At 42.0% G+C, this 15,063-nt stretch overlaps 1 protein-coding gene across 1 annotated transcript; it reads right to left on the bottom strand.

Annotated features, from left to right (window-relative positions):
* Window positions 1-11,461: 11,461 nt before the first annotated feature.
* LOC117850954 (uncharacterized) lies at window positions 11,462-14,684 on the bottom strand. The gene is made up of 4 exons (XM_034732844.2): window positions 14,444-14,684; window positions 13,229-13,408; window positions 12,897-13,120; window positions 11,462-12,228 (listed from the first exon to the last, which is right to left on the bottom strand). The coding sequence occupies exons 1-4, from the start codon at window positions 14,682-14,684 to the stop codon at window positions 11,608-11,610; spliced, it is 1,266 nt and encodes a 421-aa protein (XP_034588735.1). The 3' UTR covers window positions 11,462-11,607.
* Between the last annotated feature and the right edge of the window lie 379 nt (window positions 14,685-15,063).

Raw genomic sequence — 15,063 nt, forward strand, 5'->3', positions numbered from 1 at the left:
CCACTACATCCAGGAGTGCGTCAAGGGTGGCTGAGTCGCCGTCCACAAGATTCACACCGACGATCAGCTGGCGGACATACTGACCAAACCACTTGGACGGGTGAGGTTTCAGCATCTACGCTCGAAGATCGGCGTCGTCGATATCGGCAACAACTAGATTAGGAGGAGTTTGTTAGATAATCTCGTTGTTTAGTTTGTTTAGTTTGATTTCTCATTATTTGCTTTCTGTTGCTGGACGTGTAACGGTAGGAGTAATTCTCGGCCAGGTTGTTGAAGCCGTGACCGAGATCTAGGTGAGCATGCCTCCACGCTGCGTCGTGAGCGGCATGCGCGTCGTGCGGACGTTCGTGCGTGGGCCAACGCTGGTGCTGCAGTATGGCCGGGCCACGACTCGTTCGTAGCTGAATAAAAGGAAAGGAATAGAACAGAAAAGGCTGCTGGTTCTTTTGGGCAGCACCAAAAACCTTCTGTTCGTGCGATCAGAAAAGAGTGCGAGAGACAGAGTTCTAGCCAACAGTGGCCAACTTGTCAGGAACGATATCGCCGGCCATTGCGAAACTGACAGGGCTTCAAAGGCTTGACCTAACCAATAACAGTCTCACCGGGGAGATACCGGAGTCTCTCACGACATGGCCGAAACTCGAGCTTCTTGATGTCAGAAACAACAAGCTCACCGGCCAACTGCCCAAGTTTAAGCCATCTGTCCGTGTGTTATCTGATGGGAACAGGTTTGGGGAATCACCACCTGCTGCTGATGATGATGGTGCAGGACAAGGTAGAACAGATCTGGAGGTGTCTCGTCAAAGCTGAATACAGGAAATATTCTTTCTGGGGATTATTCTGGTTATTCTTAGCTTGTTCTCTCTTCTCTGTAATGGGCAATTGGCGTGATAAGTGTTAGATATATAGACTTGGCCCGTATAAATAATTTATAACAAATTGCAAAGGTCCATTAGCGTAAGAGGGGTATATCATCTATTAGTCCCATATTGCTAATAGACGAGGGTGTTGGGATTTTCCTCCCTATAAATACAGACCACCCCCTCATGGAAAAGATGCACCACAGATTATTATACGGGAAGGCTCCTAAGTTCGGGTAGCCTAAGGTGGTCTATACGAGCTAGGTTTTGCCTCTTCTACACTGTTGCGCCGCCACTGTAGTTTTCTTCATTCCGTTGCGTCGGCGTGCAGGAGAGCAGGTTCCGGAGCCACTCGTCCTTGTGATCATGCACCGGGAGAGGGCCGGTAAGGTTCTTGGGAAGCGCTCCGCGCAACTGCTCAAGATCATCATCATGGCTCATTCTCCATCCAAGTCAGGTGCTGCAGCATACCGGCGTCTTCAGCGCTGGCTACTGCGATCCGAATGCAACACTGTTGTCGTCCCATCAGCACCGCTCCTCATCACGGGTTCTCGGTACGTGTGCCGTGATATGATCTGCTTTTTAATCATGTTTTCTAAGATCATGATTATGTTGTTGATGCTGCCTAGTATGTTAGAGTTTTGCATGCTAGGATTGTCTCTTGTCATGATTTATTTATTTCAAAAATTAATACAGCAATTGCCTAATTATTCAACAATCCAAAAATCTTATAATAGGCAATCTGTTAATTTTTTGATGGTTGGTTTTGCTGAGTCACTTAGGCTAGAAAAGTTTTTCAATGTGAACTTTAAGAGATGGCAATCAAAGGTCCATCTATGGCTTAATGCGATGCACATCTGGGACACGAGAAAAGGCAAGCCAGAAGATGAACTGACTACTGAGCAGCAGCAGAAGTTCGCGAATGCCAATAATCTTTTCGTGGGATGTATTATCAGCGTGCGCTCTGACTATCTGATCGATGTCTATGTGGACTCAACAGATGCGAAGGAGTTGTGGGATGCTTGGGTTACAAAGTGTGGTGCAACAGATGCAGGCAGTGAACTGTACCTCATGGAGAGCTTCCAAGACTACAAGATGGTGAACAACTGTTCTGTAGTAGAGCAAGCGCATGAGGTGCAGTGCATTGTGAAGGACCTTGAGCAACTCAAGTGTGAGATATCCGACAAGTTTGTGGCTGGATGCATTATTGCAAAATTGCCTTCCACGTTGCAGAATTTGCCACAACTCTAAAACATAGGAGACAGAACCTAATAGCATCTCTTGATTTTAAGGAGAAGGCTCGGATGAAAGGTGCTGCTGATAAAGGAGATCAAGGCCAGTCTAGCGCCAACATGGTGCAGAAGTTCCCACACAACAAGAATAAAGGAAAAAACAAGGTTGTTAAGACTACTACCTTCAAGAAGAAGAACATGAACAAAGCCGAGTTGTCTTGCTATACCTATGGCGAGCTAGGAAATTTCTCAAAGGATTGTCCAGATCGCGCAAATTGCAAGGATAAAAAGGCTACTCATAGATCTGGATCCAAGGATGTCAACACGGTGACCATAGGCAAAACTGAAGATGGGTATGGTAATTTATTACCTATTGTTCTTTTAATTTTTCAATCTACCCGTTGGTGTCTTGATACGGGTGCTAATGTTCATGTGTGTGGTGACCTATCTATGTTCTCTTCTTACCAGGTCACTCATGATTCCTTCGTCCTGATGGGGAATGGGTCACATGCTTCTGTTCATGGTGTTGGCACAGTAGATCTGAAGTTTATTTCGAGAAAGATCGTGTAGCTGAGGAACGTGCAGCATGTCCCTACTATCAATAAGAATCTTTTGAGCGGCTCGGTCCTATGCAAGGATGGGTTTAAGGTAGTCTTAGAGTCCAATAAATTAGTTGTATTGAAACATGGACAATTTGTTGGTAAAGGTTATGATTGTGGAGGCTTGTTCCGCTTTTCCCTTGCAGATTTTTGTAATAAGTCAGTGAACCATATTTGTGGCAATGTTAGTAATGATGCGAGTACTTGGCATTCACGTCTATGTCATGTTAATTTTGGTTTGATGCCTCGGCTTTCCAGCATGTGTTTAATTCCAAACTTCACCATTGCCAAAGGTTCTATGTGCCATAGCTATGTGCAATCGAAGCAACCTCGGAAGCCTCACAAGGCAGCTGAGGAGAGAAACTTGGCACCTCTAGAACTCATACATTCTGATCTTTATGAGATGAATAGTGTGTTGACAAAAGGTGAAAAGAGATACTTCGTGACATTGATTGATGATGCGACTAGATTTTGCTATATTTATTTGTTGCAAACTAAGGATGAAGCGTTAGACTACTTTAAAATCTATAAAGCTAAAGTTGAGAATCAACTAGAGAGAAAGATCAAGCATCTAAGGTCAGATCGTGGTGGCGAATATTTTCCTAAAATCTTTGATGAATTCTGTGAGGAACATGGTATTATTCATGAGAGGACGCCTCCCTATTCGCCCGAATCAAACAGGGTTGCTAAGAGGAAAAATCGCACGCTGACTGATCTGGTTAATGCCATGTTAGACATTGTTGGCTTATCTAAAGCATGGTGGGGGGAGATTTTATTGACTTCATGTCATGTCCTGAATAGAGTTCCGAACAGGAATAAAGAGTAAACTCCATATGAGATGTGGGTTGGGAGAAAACCATCACTTTTTTATTTGCGCACTTGGAGGTGATTGGCAAAAGTCAATGTACTATCACCATGGTGGGGGTGAAGGAGTTATATTATGCTTGTATGTGGACGACATACTAACCTTTGGCACCAATATTGATGTGATCAATGAGGTCAAGTGTTTTCTATCAAAAAGTTTTGATATGAAAGATCTATGAGAAGTTGATGTTATTCTGAATATTAAGCTGATTAAGGATGAGAATGGGATTACTCTTTCGCAATCCCATTATATGGAGAAGATCTTGAGCCGCTTTGGCTACATGGACACCAAGCCTTCTCCAACTCCTTATGATCCTAGTGTGATACTTTGAAAGAATAAGAAAATTGTGAAAAATCAACTGAGATACTCTCATATTATCGGTTCACTCATATACTTAGCTAGCGCAATGAGACCTGACATATCTTTTGCTATGAGCAAATTGAGCAGGTTCATGTCAAACCCGGGTATTGATCATTGGCATGCACTTGAAGGGTTATGCTCTACTTGGTGGGTACTATGAGTTATGTGATTCACTATTCTAGGCACCCTGTTGTGCTTGAGGGATATAGTGACTCGAACTGGATTTCATATGCTGATGAGCTTTATGCCACGAGTGAGTATGTGTTTACCGCAATATCATGGAGGTCTTGCAAACAGACTATTTTGATGAGGTCAACTATGGAGGCAGAACTTACTGCTTTGGAATAAAGCCACTGTTGAGGTAGAGTGGCTGCATGAGCTCTTGATGGACTTGCCTGTGGTTGAAAAACCAACGCCGGCCATCCTTATGAACTGTGATAATTAAATTGTGATAGTCAAAGTGCACAGTGCTAAGGATAATGCAAAGTCATCAAGACATGCAAAGAGATGACTGAAGTCTGTCAAGAAATTGAGAAACTCCGGAGTAACAAGTGTGACTTATATTCAAACAGATAAAAACATGGCAGATCCTTTTACAAAAGGGCTATCACGGAATGTGATAGAAAATGTATCGAGGAAGATGGGTATGAGACCCATTTGAGTTGCCATAGTGGTAACCCAACCTATGTGATCGGAGATCCCGTGAATTAGGATCTCAAAAAAACAAGCTTTTGTTAACTGAGGAGAGTAGCTATTTAACCCTCTCTAACTGAAGATGCGATACTCTCAAATGTTGTAAGGCATGTGTGCTGTAAGACAGGTTGGCCATATGCCTTAATGTGATTCTATTGGCTTTGATAAGTGAAGATGTTGTCCTACAGAGTATTCTTGAAAGAACACACCTATATGAGTCCAGCTGTTAAACGTTGTAGTTTATGAGATTTGGGTGATCTCTAGTAAGTTCATGAAAGAGATCAGGGAGTACGACGTATATGCTCCACCTGCGGGGTAGGCTACTGTCAGCTAGGTACTAGTTATAACTTTGAGTGAAACTTGTCCGCACAAAACTAGCAATTCAAGGCATAGTCCATTGTCAAGTTGTGGATAAGTATAGCTTGAAGCTCTAGGCAAAAGTTCACCTTAACAGTCTTTGCTGAAACACTGGTGTATCAAACAGTAGTGAGAAATATGCAAAATGCCTAAATGGGTATTTGACATCTGGTGGGGCATTGTCAGATATATGAGCTTGGCCTATATAAATAATTCAGAATAAATCTCAAAGGCCCATTAGCGTAAGAGGAGTACACCATCTATTGGTCCCATATTGCTAATAGACAAGGATCTTGGGGTTTTCCTCCCTATAAATATGAACCACCCCCTCATGGAAAAGATGCACCATAGACTACTATACGCGAAGGCCCCTAAGTTTGGGTATCCCTAAGGTGGTCTATACGAGTTAGGTTTTGCCTCTTCTATACTGTTGTGCTGCCACTGTAGTCTTCTCCATTCCGTTGCGTCGGCGTGCACCGGCGAGCGGGAGAGTAGGTCTCCGGAACTACTCATCCTTGTGATCCTGCACTGTGAGAGGGCGAATAAGGTTTTTGGGAAGCGCTCCGTTCGACTGCTCAAGATCTTCATCACGGCTTGTTCTCCATCCAAGTCAGGCGCTGCAGCGTACCGTCATCTTCAGCGCCGGCTGCTGCGATCCGTCTGCAACACCGTCGTCGTCCCGTCAGCACCGCTCGTTATCATGGCTTCTCGGTACGTGTGCTATGATCTGATCTGCTTTTTAATCATGTTTTCTGAGATCATGATTATGTTGTTCCTGTTACCTAGTATGTTAGAGTTTTACATGTAAGGATTGTCTCTTGTCATGATTTATTTATTTCAGAAATTAATAAAGAAATTGCCTAATTATCCATGTTCCTTGTAATTATCTTGTGCTTGTCTCCAGAAGCCCAATTCTACCAATATGCTTAAGAAATCGTTATAGTACCACGTTAGTCAAGTATATAATTTAATAGTAGGGTATGAATCATATTTTAGCCTACATTCTTTCACTTGCTCTCGGTTGATCGAAATTGTTACTATCTGCAATCGTATATTATAAAACTATAAGACCAGTCTTAGTGGGAGTTTAATGAAGAGTTTTATAGACATTAAATTCCATATCACATCATCAATTTTGCTAACTTGGCAAGGTCTTTACGAGGAGAGAAGGGGAGTTTCATCATATGTGAGAGGAGTTTCATCCCCATGTACATATATACTTATACTAGCAAACAATTTGCAGAATAAAAATTTCCCAAAGGCAGCCAAAGTGTGTAGCCTTTTAAGGGAATGTCTGCCTTATTAACATCTATAGGATACTCCCTCCAGTCCGGTATCTTGCGCTAGTCTGGTTTCATGGATAATTAATTACCTGCCATGTATGCAAATTTGCTAAGATGGCACTGTATTTCCGAGGGGAAAGAAGGATCTCGTTTTGCTGAGATGGCACTCACCCCCATTTCGTATGCATTTAATCTGAATTGTGAATATTTTAGGGGCTTTCTAGCAGGTGGTTATGCAAATAGTATCTTGCAGCAACCTCATCTTCCACCACCGCCGCAGTCTCAAAATATAGGCGTGCATGCAGAAGAGTTGGTTTGCTCTCGCGTTTCCTTTGCACGCGTACATGCAGAATTGTGAGGGAGCGAGGGAAAGGCGCTGGGGATCGTCTTGGTCTCTGCGATTCTCAAGAAAGCGGACGTGAGCCGCCAGGCTTTCGGCGACAGCGAGGAAGCCGAGCCGATCGCCAAATTGTGAGGGAGCGAACAAAGCACCAGCCGCCAGGAAATGAGGGAGTTATGTTTGGGCCTGGAGATGGTGGGCAGCCGTGCTCCTATTTTGGGTGGGCCTGGAAACTGGGGACGGGCCGGTTGGGTCCACGTAGCGCCCTCTCGCTCGGCGTCTCCGTTACCAGTTCATCGGTTTGATCTCAATGTTCCTGTGCTTGAAGATGATCCTGAAGAGGATGCTCAGGAGGTGCGGCGATCTGTTGTCGAGGTATATCTAAACAACTCGATTGACTGGGATGAGGTGTAAGAAGATTTGTTTGATTTGAGCAACCCCATATATCTTCATGACCCTGAAGAAGGTTGCTGGAATACTTGTAATTCTCTCTCTGCTTGTATCTTATTGTTCTCGCTAATCTAGTAATCTGTATGTTAAATTTGTAGGAGATCCCCTCAAAAAAAAAATTTGTAGGAGATGAACAGCATGAAGGCCAGGGCACTGAAGGAGACGACATACAAGATGTTAATGGAACGCCAGGTTAGCCTCTGAACCTCTGTAGACATTTCATCGATTAGAGTTTTCGGTTTTCGATGCTGTAGACATTTTGTTCCTCTGCATATGGAGGTGTACCACCCAACCTGCCTTTTCCGAATCAGAGTGCAAATGCCAAAGAGAAGTACTGCCTGATCCAAATATAATGCCTGGTAATGTTCTGTAGCTTGTCAAAGATTTTTCTGGATTTGGCATGATTCTGTAGGATAGAGCTTGTTTGGCATGAACAGTGCTGCCAGTACTTGTGTTGTGGTGCGTGTTTTGAGCAATATGCTGTCTCCAATTTTTTTGGCCTTCACGTACAGGTTTAGACGATGGTACTGGTGGCTTTTGATCCTGATATTGGTCAAGGCAACAGCTCTTTAGGTAAGATGCTCAGAAAAAAAAACTTTCCTTTAAGTTTGAATGATAAGAAGTTGACAGCCTATTTTATTGCATATGTACAGCCTATTTTAGAGTACTCCGTATTTTACCAGCAAGCACGAGCTTGGAATGGCACGTGCAGGCACTGCTGCATTAATTAATTATTGAGTGATTGATTGTCGGCGTAGCGTGTTCGGCTATGATTTTTTCTGCTGATTTAATAGTATTTTGTGAGTGTTATGTGTGAGAGAATAAGCTACAGTACAGCTGATAAACCGGCTGAAAAGAGCAGCCGTATCTCTGTCACCGACTGATAAACCGGCTGAGAAGAGCAGCCGTATCTCTGTCACCGACCGGTGCCGCGTGCCGTCGTGCGCCGGAGGTGCCAGCATCTTCGAGGCATTCGGGGACATTGGCCCAACCTGGCCGCAAAGACGAGCTCCGTGCCGTCGGCCTCGTCGCCGTATGCTACAAATGGTACGTACTGTGTGTCTACTCTACACGGACCTTCCTCTTCCTCTGCTTCTTCAATCCGTCCTTGTGTGTCGTGTGCGTTATTGCCAAGTAATGAAACGGCAGGGAGGACTGCGCCTATTCCCCGCTAACCCACATGACTTTCCCAGCGTTCCGCGTCGATCCCGGGCCACCAGCGACAGCTTCGCCGTCACCGTCGTCTTCGTCGGCGGCATGGCCGCCATACACGAGATCCGGGTCAGCCTCAAGAACGCCGGGGAGGACGCCTGGCATCCAATGTCGTGGGATCGTGGCACCAACAAGTGGAACTACACCAACGATGATTCGGGTTCGGCCAAGAAGCCCCTCCCGGTGACAGCGCCCATCTCGATGCAAGTCAGCATGCCATGGTTTGCCTACAACTTCAAGGAAGAAGTCACATCCAAGGACGTGATCCCGGTTGGCTGGAAGCCGGGCCAGACGTACTACCCCCTCGAGTCGTGTCCGCCGTCGTGCGACTAGTGCAGTGCATTCTGAATTCTGATGGGGAATGTTTCTTTCTTTTGAATAAGTCGATCGGTCTCTGTTTGATTTAGCCTGTTTCTTTACGTGACATGCTTCTTACTATTACTAATTCTCTAATTCTGATGCTCCTTTTTAGTCTCCACACGAAGCTACCTCATAATCCTAAGTAGACACTTTTAAAAAAGAGAGAAATTCTCAAAATTCTCTCAAAAAACAAAACATCTACCCATCAGTTCGGTAGTCTCAAATCATTATAGCCATTGGATCTATTATTTTTTCTAAAAAATTACCCACCTATGCTATTATGAAAATAGCCTAAAGTAACCCCTAAATCTATATATAAATTACCCACCCCTTCCATTATATAAAATAAACTAAACAAACCCCAAATCTTCATCTAAATTACCCACTTATGCCATTGTAAAAAATTATTAACCCCTAAATTTGCATCTAATTTCACACCACTAACATTAAAAACTAACTTAAAATAACCTCTTAAATTTACATGTAAATTATCCATATATACCATTATTAAAAATTGGAATCCAAATAACCTTCATTAAAAATATATCCAAAGTACACCAATATATAATTTTAAATTTTCTATTTTTTACACTGTTGGTATAGAAAATAATAATTAAGGTATATACACTAGATGTGTCATATTTATAAATGTATAGAGTAAGTATAATATAGATTTTCATGTTAAAATATAGCTCATACTTAGGGTTCAGTAAACAAATTGAAGCGCAAAATCTGCGATGCAAGGTGAAAAAATAAAGATTATAAATATGAATGGAAACATTGTAGAGTAATTACTAACTAAAGTCTATCACAATCGCTTGAAGATAATAATTATATATCTATATAAGTATTATGTTAGAATATTTAACAAATGAGAGGATTTAAGTAACAATTTTGATCGTTAGCTATGTGTCGTTATTTTTTTCAATCGAAGACTCCATATTAATTTTCACATGACATGCTGGAAAAAATATAAATACCAAAAATTCTTATAAAAATTAAAAACATCTAGGCGTCAATCCTGTAGAATCTAATATTTTTTTCTAAAAAACTACCAATCGTTATCATTATGAAAATATTCTCAAGTAAGCCCATAAATTGATATCTGAGTTACCCATATTTGCATTATGCAAAATAATTTAAAGTAACAACATAATGTTCATCTAAATTATCTATACATGTCATTATAAAAAAAACTTAAAATATCCTTCTACATTTGTATCTAATTACCGACGCATGTTGTTATTAAAAATAACCTAAAGTAAATAGCTAAGTCTTAATCTAATTATCTACATGTTAATTATATAGAAATATCCAAATGTAAACAAATATATGATTTTAAAATATGTTAATATAGAAATACTAAGTTAAGTTATATATGCATAATCTGTATCCCCTTGTAGACCATTTATCCATGTATTGGAGGAAATATGAAAAATACGAATTTTCATGTTGAATACAATATGTGAGATGTGTTGTAAAGTAAAAAAAAATATGAATGTGTTTCAAAAAGTGTATACAGTAATTACTAATTAAAATTCAATCACAATTGAAGTATTATGTTAGAATCCTAAATAAATAAGAGAGTCGTAGAATTTTTTTTTATTATTAACTAGGGATCTAATTTTTAAATAACTTTCTAATAAAATATTTTTAAAATTATTAGCCCGTGCAGGAGCACGGGTTGATGAACTAGTTTGTAATAATAATGAACCCAGAATCTTTGCTTATGCAAGCTAAGGTAAGTGGGGCATTGCTCTGTTCTATATTAGTGGCTCAATTTGTGTGGATTCTTTGCTCCTGTGCTGTGAAGATCTCAAGGCAAATGGGATAGATGTGTGCGCGCGCGCCCGTGAGACGTACAGTTCGTGCAGGTTGGCTATTAGCGAGCACAAGAGGCGTCAATTTGGTTAAATTCATAACAGGTGATTAATTAGCCGAATAAGCTCTTGACTTGGCTCCGCTCTGCTCTGTAGCTCGACACAACGGCAGTCTTGGCATGCAGGTGTGAAAATGCACAGCGCACCATGTACGATTCTCTGTATACGCACGTGTGGAAATGCATGCATGGTTGTTCAAATTCACCGCCTGTAAGAGCTTGCGTACATTAAGATTACCTGATTTTTTTTTTCCAATGTGTGATAAAAGTCACTTCCAACTACCACAGGTTTTGTTAAAGATAAGCAAAGTATAGATAAATTTTCGTTTCTCCCCCAAGCTCCCAATGTCAAAGCAGGCCAATCCAATTCAAAGCAGGCCAATCCAAGCCGTCAGCATTACTACCGTAGTTGGCGGCCTGCGGGCACGCGGCTCGTCCACGCCGGCAGCCCGGACGTGGAGCGGCGGAGGCGCCTTCGTGCGCCAGCGCCACAGCACGGCGCCTGCTGCCTGCACCCGCTGCAGATTCAGATCAGGGCTTGATAGGCAAATGGGCCGAACTGAAGCTGGCCCAATTACGGTTCGCCTTTGCCAAAAGCCAGCCCAACGCAACCTCCGAGCTATCCACCCACCCAACACGTCGCAGCACTTGATAATAACTAGTCAGTGTCGGGTACGGAACATTACGCCACGCATCACCTCGATTACGAGATTCTACAAACGACGCGCCGAAAAATTACTGCTCGATTTAATGATATATAAAGAGATGTATATAAGATAATATTAAATATTAATAGGTGCCAAACAAAGTTTTTCGAGATGAAATCGAAAATGAAAAGCAAATGCGGAGATCGGAAACGAGTATTTTGTAAGCAGATGAAGACAGCAGAAGAGCAAATCATATCCTTTTTTCTACTAACAGTATTGTATCATGCAAGGCAAGTCAATTCCGTGCAGACAGAATGAGTGAATGTGGCATTGCTATTACGTTACACTTGCACAACCATATAAGACTTAATGATACGTAAGTAACTTTGCACACCAGGCCTCCGGAAATAACATGCTTAATCTGCAACAGGGGAAGTTAGCAAATGAATTTTTTTTTTCTGCTACTATCTTCAGGATTCCCTCTTTCTATAGGATTTCCAGTTGACCTTCACTGAAACTTCTCCAAAATTACCCAGCTCTGCCACTTCTTCTTCCATACAGTGATAACTAGAGCCAAAGCTGCACTTCCACCAAGAGCGCGACACTTGCTCCTCCTTTTGCCCAAGGACAGGATTGTTTCCAGGAGACCCTTCGATGTAGAGATCGAGGTAGTTGTACGTCTCCACCGCAACAACAAAGCTCATCACAGCACCCGGCTTCGGAGCAGCATCTTCAAAGAGTCGGATCACCTCCCTGAAGCCACTAGTCTTGGCATATACCTTCAGGTTGATACCGCTGGCAATGTCACCCAGGCGGAGGACCTCAACGTCAATGCGGGCCTCCACTGCATTGACCAGCACCGCAAACTTGACATCCAGTGCACAGTTGTTGCCGTACAGGCGACGGTGTTCAATGTATGAAACTGAGGAATGCAAGTTGGTGAACTCCGTGCATCCCTCGATGAGGCAATCATCTTTGGGCTCATCTTCAGGTCGGTCTTCGGTCAGGACATAGAGCTCAAACTCGATCAATGCGCGGGCTACCATTGAAATGACTCGAGCTGGGCTGATCAGTGACAAACGTGCCACACCCTGCAGCACAATAATATTTAAATAGTTTATCAGGTACTTGCAGAGGCTTCATCAATCACATACCCAAGATTGTATATGTATGAAACAACGAATAGACACACTTTCAGTAGGGATTCTATGAGTAGGATTATTACGTACTTAGACTGCAGATAAGTAAATTTCTAACAGCATGGAGTTGAGATGAGCATCCCAAATATACTAAAATAGTGCATACATTTCCATGTAGATAGTTCCCAAGTTTGCATATGAATTACCATGCAGATTGTTAATTTTTGCAGCATATATGCAAGATGACTTACGAAGAAATAATGGCCACATGTGGACGTCTCAACGTTTAATGCATGGCTATTTTCATAATGATACAAGGAGTGTGTAGAAAATTGTGAGTTTGCAAACCAAATTATCCCCTTTCTCTTTGCATATGCTGTTATTTAGAGTGCACGCTGTTCTTTTATTTTAGCAGAGACTGAGATTAACATCACCCACTTGTAAGTTTAAAGCCTGAAAATGGTCATTGCAAAAGACATGCAGCTCTGACATGATGCAAGTCTCTCATGTAAAGGTATTTTTACAATGGTAAATAGGAGCATGCACCAAAATAATTTTGCGACCTTTCAAAGTGCATAAGCATAACAAATAAAACCATCATGTTTCATGAAAAACATTACCGTGTTTCGCTTCACAGGTACAGATTCATAATTGCTAATCTGACGCCTATAGACATAATTGCGCAAGGGCTCAATTTCATCTCGTGCCGCAATGAAACCAAAGATCCTAGCAGGTCCAGGCCGAGCATGATGATATCCAGCAATATTAATATCAATGAACTGAACCAAAAACATTGAGATGCATCGGCATTTAGTTGAGCAATCCCCAACACTGATGATGTTGGCTGCAAAAAAAACAAGAAGAAGAATTACAGCAAGTAGTTGATGACAATATAATGTATTGTATAGTAATCAGAGGAAGAACGAATGAGAAAACTTAAAGGGGCACTTACTTTCAGATTTATCATGAAGATTATAATCTGATCCAAATACATGCGTACCATTTTTGAATGCAGGGTAGAGTCTAATTGGTGGAGGCCCTAGAAGTTTAATGTTTGGATATGTAAACAAAATATGATTCTGCTCCTCGTAGCTACAACCAGCCTTCGGGAAATCAGCAAATGCATCAGCTCCTACAAAAAGGTCAATGAAATCAGCTCCTGCTTTATCTGATTTTATGTAGCAGATAAGTTACTTGACTTAATGAGATAATCCGGTTACACATGATGTTAGATAATGTATTTGTTATATAGTGGGATGTGATCATGTGAACTGAAATATTTAACTTCATTTCTGTTACATAGCAGGTCCACGTTTATGAAGCCAGCACAGTTTCAATGGTGACTACTTTGGAGACATAACCTTCCCCCCTATTTCTTTAGCAATAATAAACAAAGCAAACAGTATTCGTGTCATGTATGATCAGGTCACTGCCAAATTTGCAGTTATATATAGCCAAGAGTTTGTAGCCAATGGCCAACTGTGCCAGAGTATTTTTATTACATTAGTGATTGCTAATTGTTGGTTGGTAATCCTCCGTTGCAGATTTACTGTTACTCTCGGTAAAGAGTTGCATCATACTCTAACACCGTCGGCCATAAAACAAAAAAAAATGTAAACAAACTAATCCCTAATGCCCACCCAAACAAAGCGCTGTGAATCCTGCAGTGGGTAGGAAGGAAGCTTAGCGAGATTTTAATTTAAATATGGAAGCTAAAAAATACACTACTCTAGTTAAATGACACATAACAAAAGTACCTATGCATTGAAAACATAAATTGCCATCACATACTCAATGTCTCGTAGAACATAGCCTCTAGTCCTTCCTCGTTAGAATGTAGTAGTTCAGTCGAAATCTGGAAATCTTTATTATTTCCTACATAATTTCTATTAAAATTGTTTTTTAAGCAGACTTTTCTATGGAATCAATCAAGGAGCATTGCTCTATGAGTCCGCGTCAATCACAAGCAAGTTTGGATGAGGGCCGTTACATGCCCACTACCCAGGCATGACCTAGAAGAGGAAAACTGCAGATTTGTTCAATTGCTGGAGTCTGGAGATATAAGCAGACACGCCGACGAATTTCTTTTGCTGCACAGAATTGCACGACCAAATTTTACATAATAAAAATGAAGCAAAACAAAGAAGCGGATTATTTAGAGTTTTACCTTGATTCTCGTCATGGTCGCAGTCCTCGCCGCCGCTATAGCTAACCAACCATTCATCGTCATCGTCGCTGGATGATTCCTCGTCGTCGTCGCTGGACGGTTCCTCATCGCAACCCGGAGGAGAAGGCGGCCGCTTTTTGTCACGGGCAGGATTGGATCCGCCTGCCTCAGTCTCGATTGGTTGCTTCTCGATCTCCCCCACAAACCCTAGCTGAAGAGGAGGGACGGTGGCGACATCCATATGCAATTGGATCTATTACCTGCTCGTCCGCTGGTGACCCCGGCCCCGTCGCCGTCCGCCGACTGCAAGAATTAGAGGAGGTTGCGCAGCCGCCGAAGCATTTGATGCTACAAAGATTGTCTTTGCAAATTTAGCATCCACAACATTGACACCTTAATTTACTTGACATTATACCTCTTTAATAATTTTATTTCCTCTTTTTCCATTTACTAGATTATGAAAGGACTAAACTACTCATGCTTTATGTTCGTACTGGTTCGATCAAATCAATTATCGTCGCGATTGCCTTGCTCGGATCATCGCGAGACCGATGCCATCTTATTCACTGTGATTGCGCTTATTGGGACCGGGTGGTCGTTCCTGAAGCCATTCCTACAGG

The sequence above is a fragment of the Setaria viridis genome, chromosome 3 (assembly GCF_005286985.2).
Source record: "Setaria viridis chromosome 3, Setaria_viridis_v4.0, whole genome shotgun sequence".
NCBI lineage: Eukaryota > Viridiplantae > Streptophyta > Magnoliopsida > Poales > Poaceae > Setaria > Setaria viridis.

Bases quoted from the DNA above. Each gene is read 5' to 3' on its own strand.
- LOC117850954 (XM_034732844.2), bottom strand. From the start codon at position 14,684: ATGGATGTCGCCACCGTCCCTCCTCTTCAGCTAGGGTTTGTGGGGGAG. The intron at 13,121-13,228 runs GTAAGTGCCCCT...TTTTTTTTGCAG, and splicing joins TCTTCATGATAAATCTGAAA to CCAACATCATCAGTGTTGGG. The intron at 12,229-12,896 runs GTAATGTTTTTC...ATTGTGCTGCAG, and splicing joins TACCTGTGAAGCGAAACACG to GGTGTGGCACGTTTGTCACT.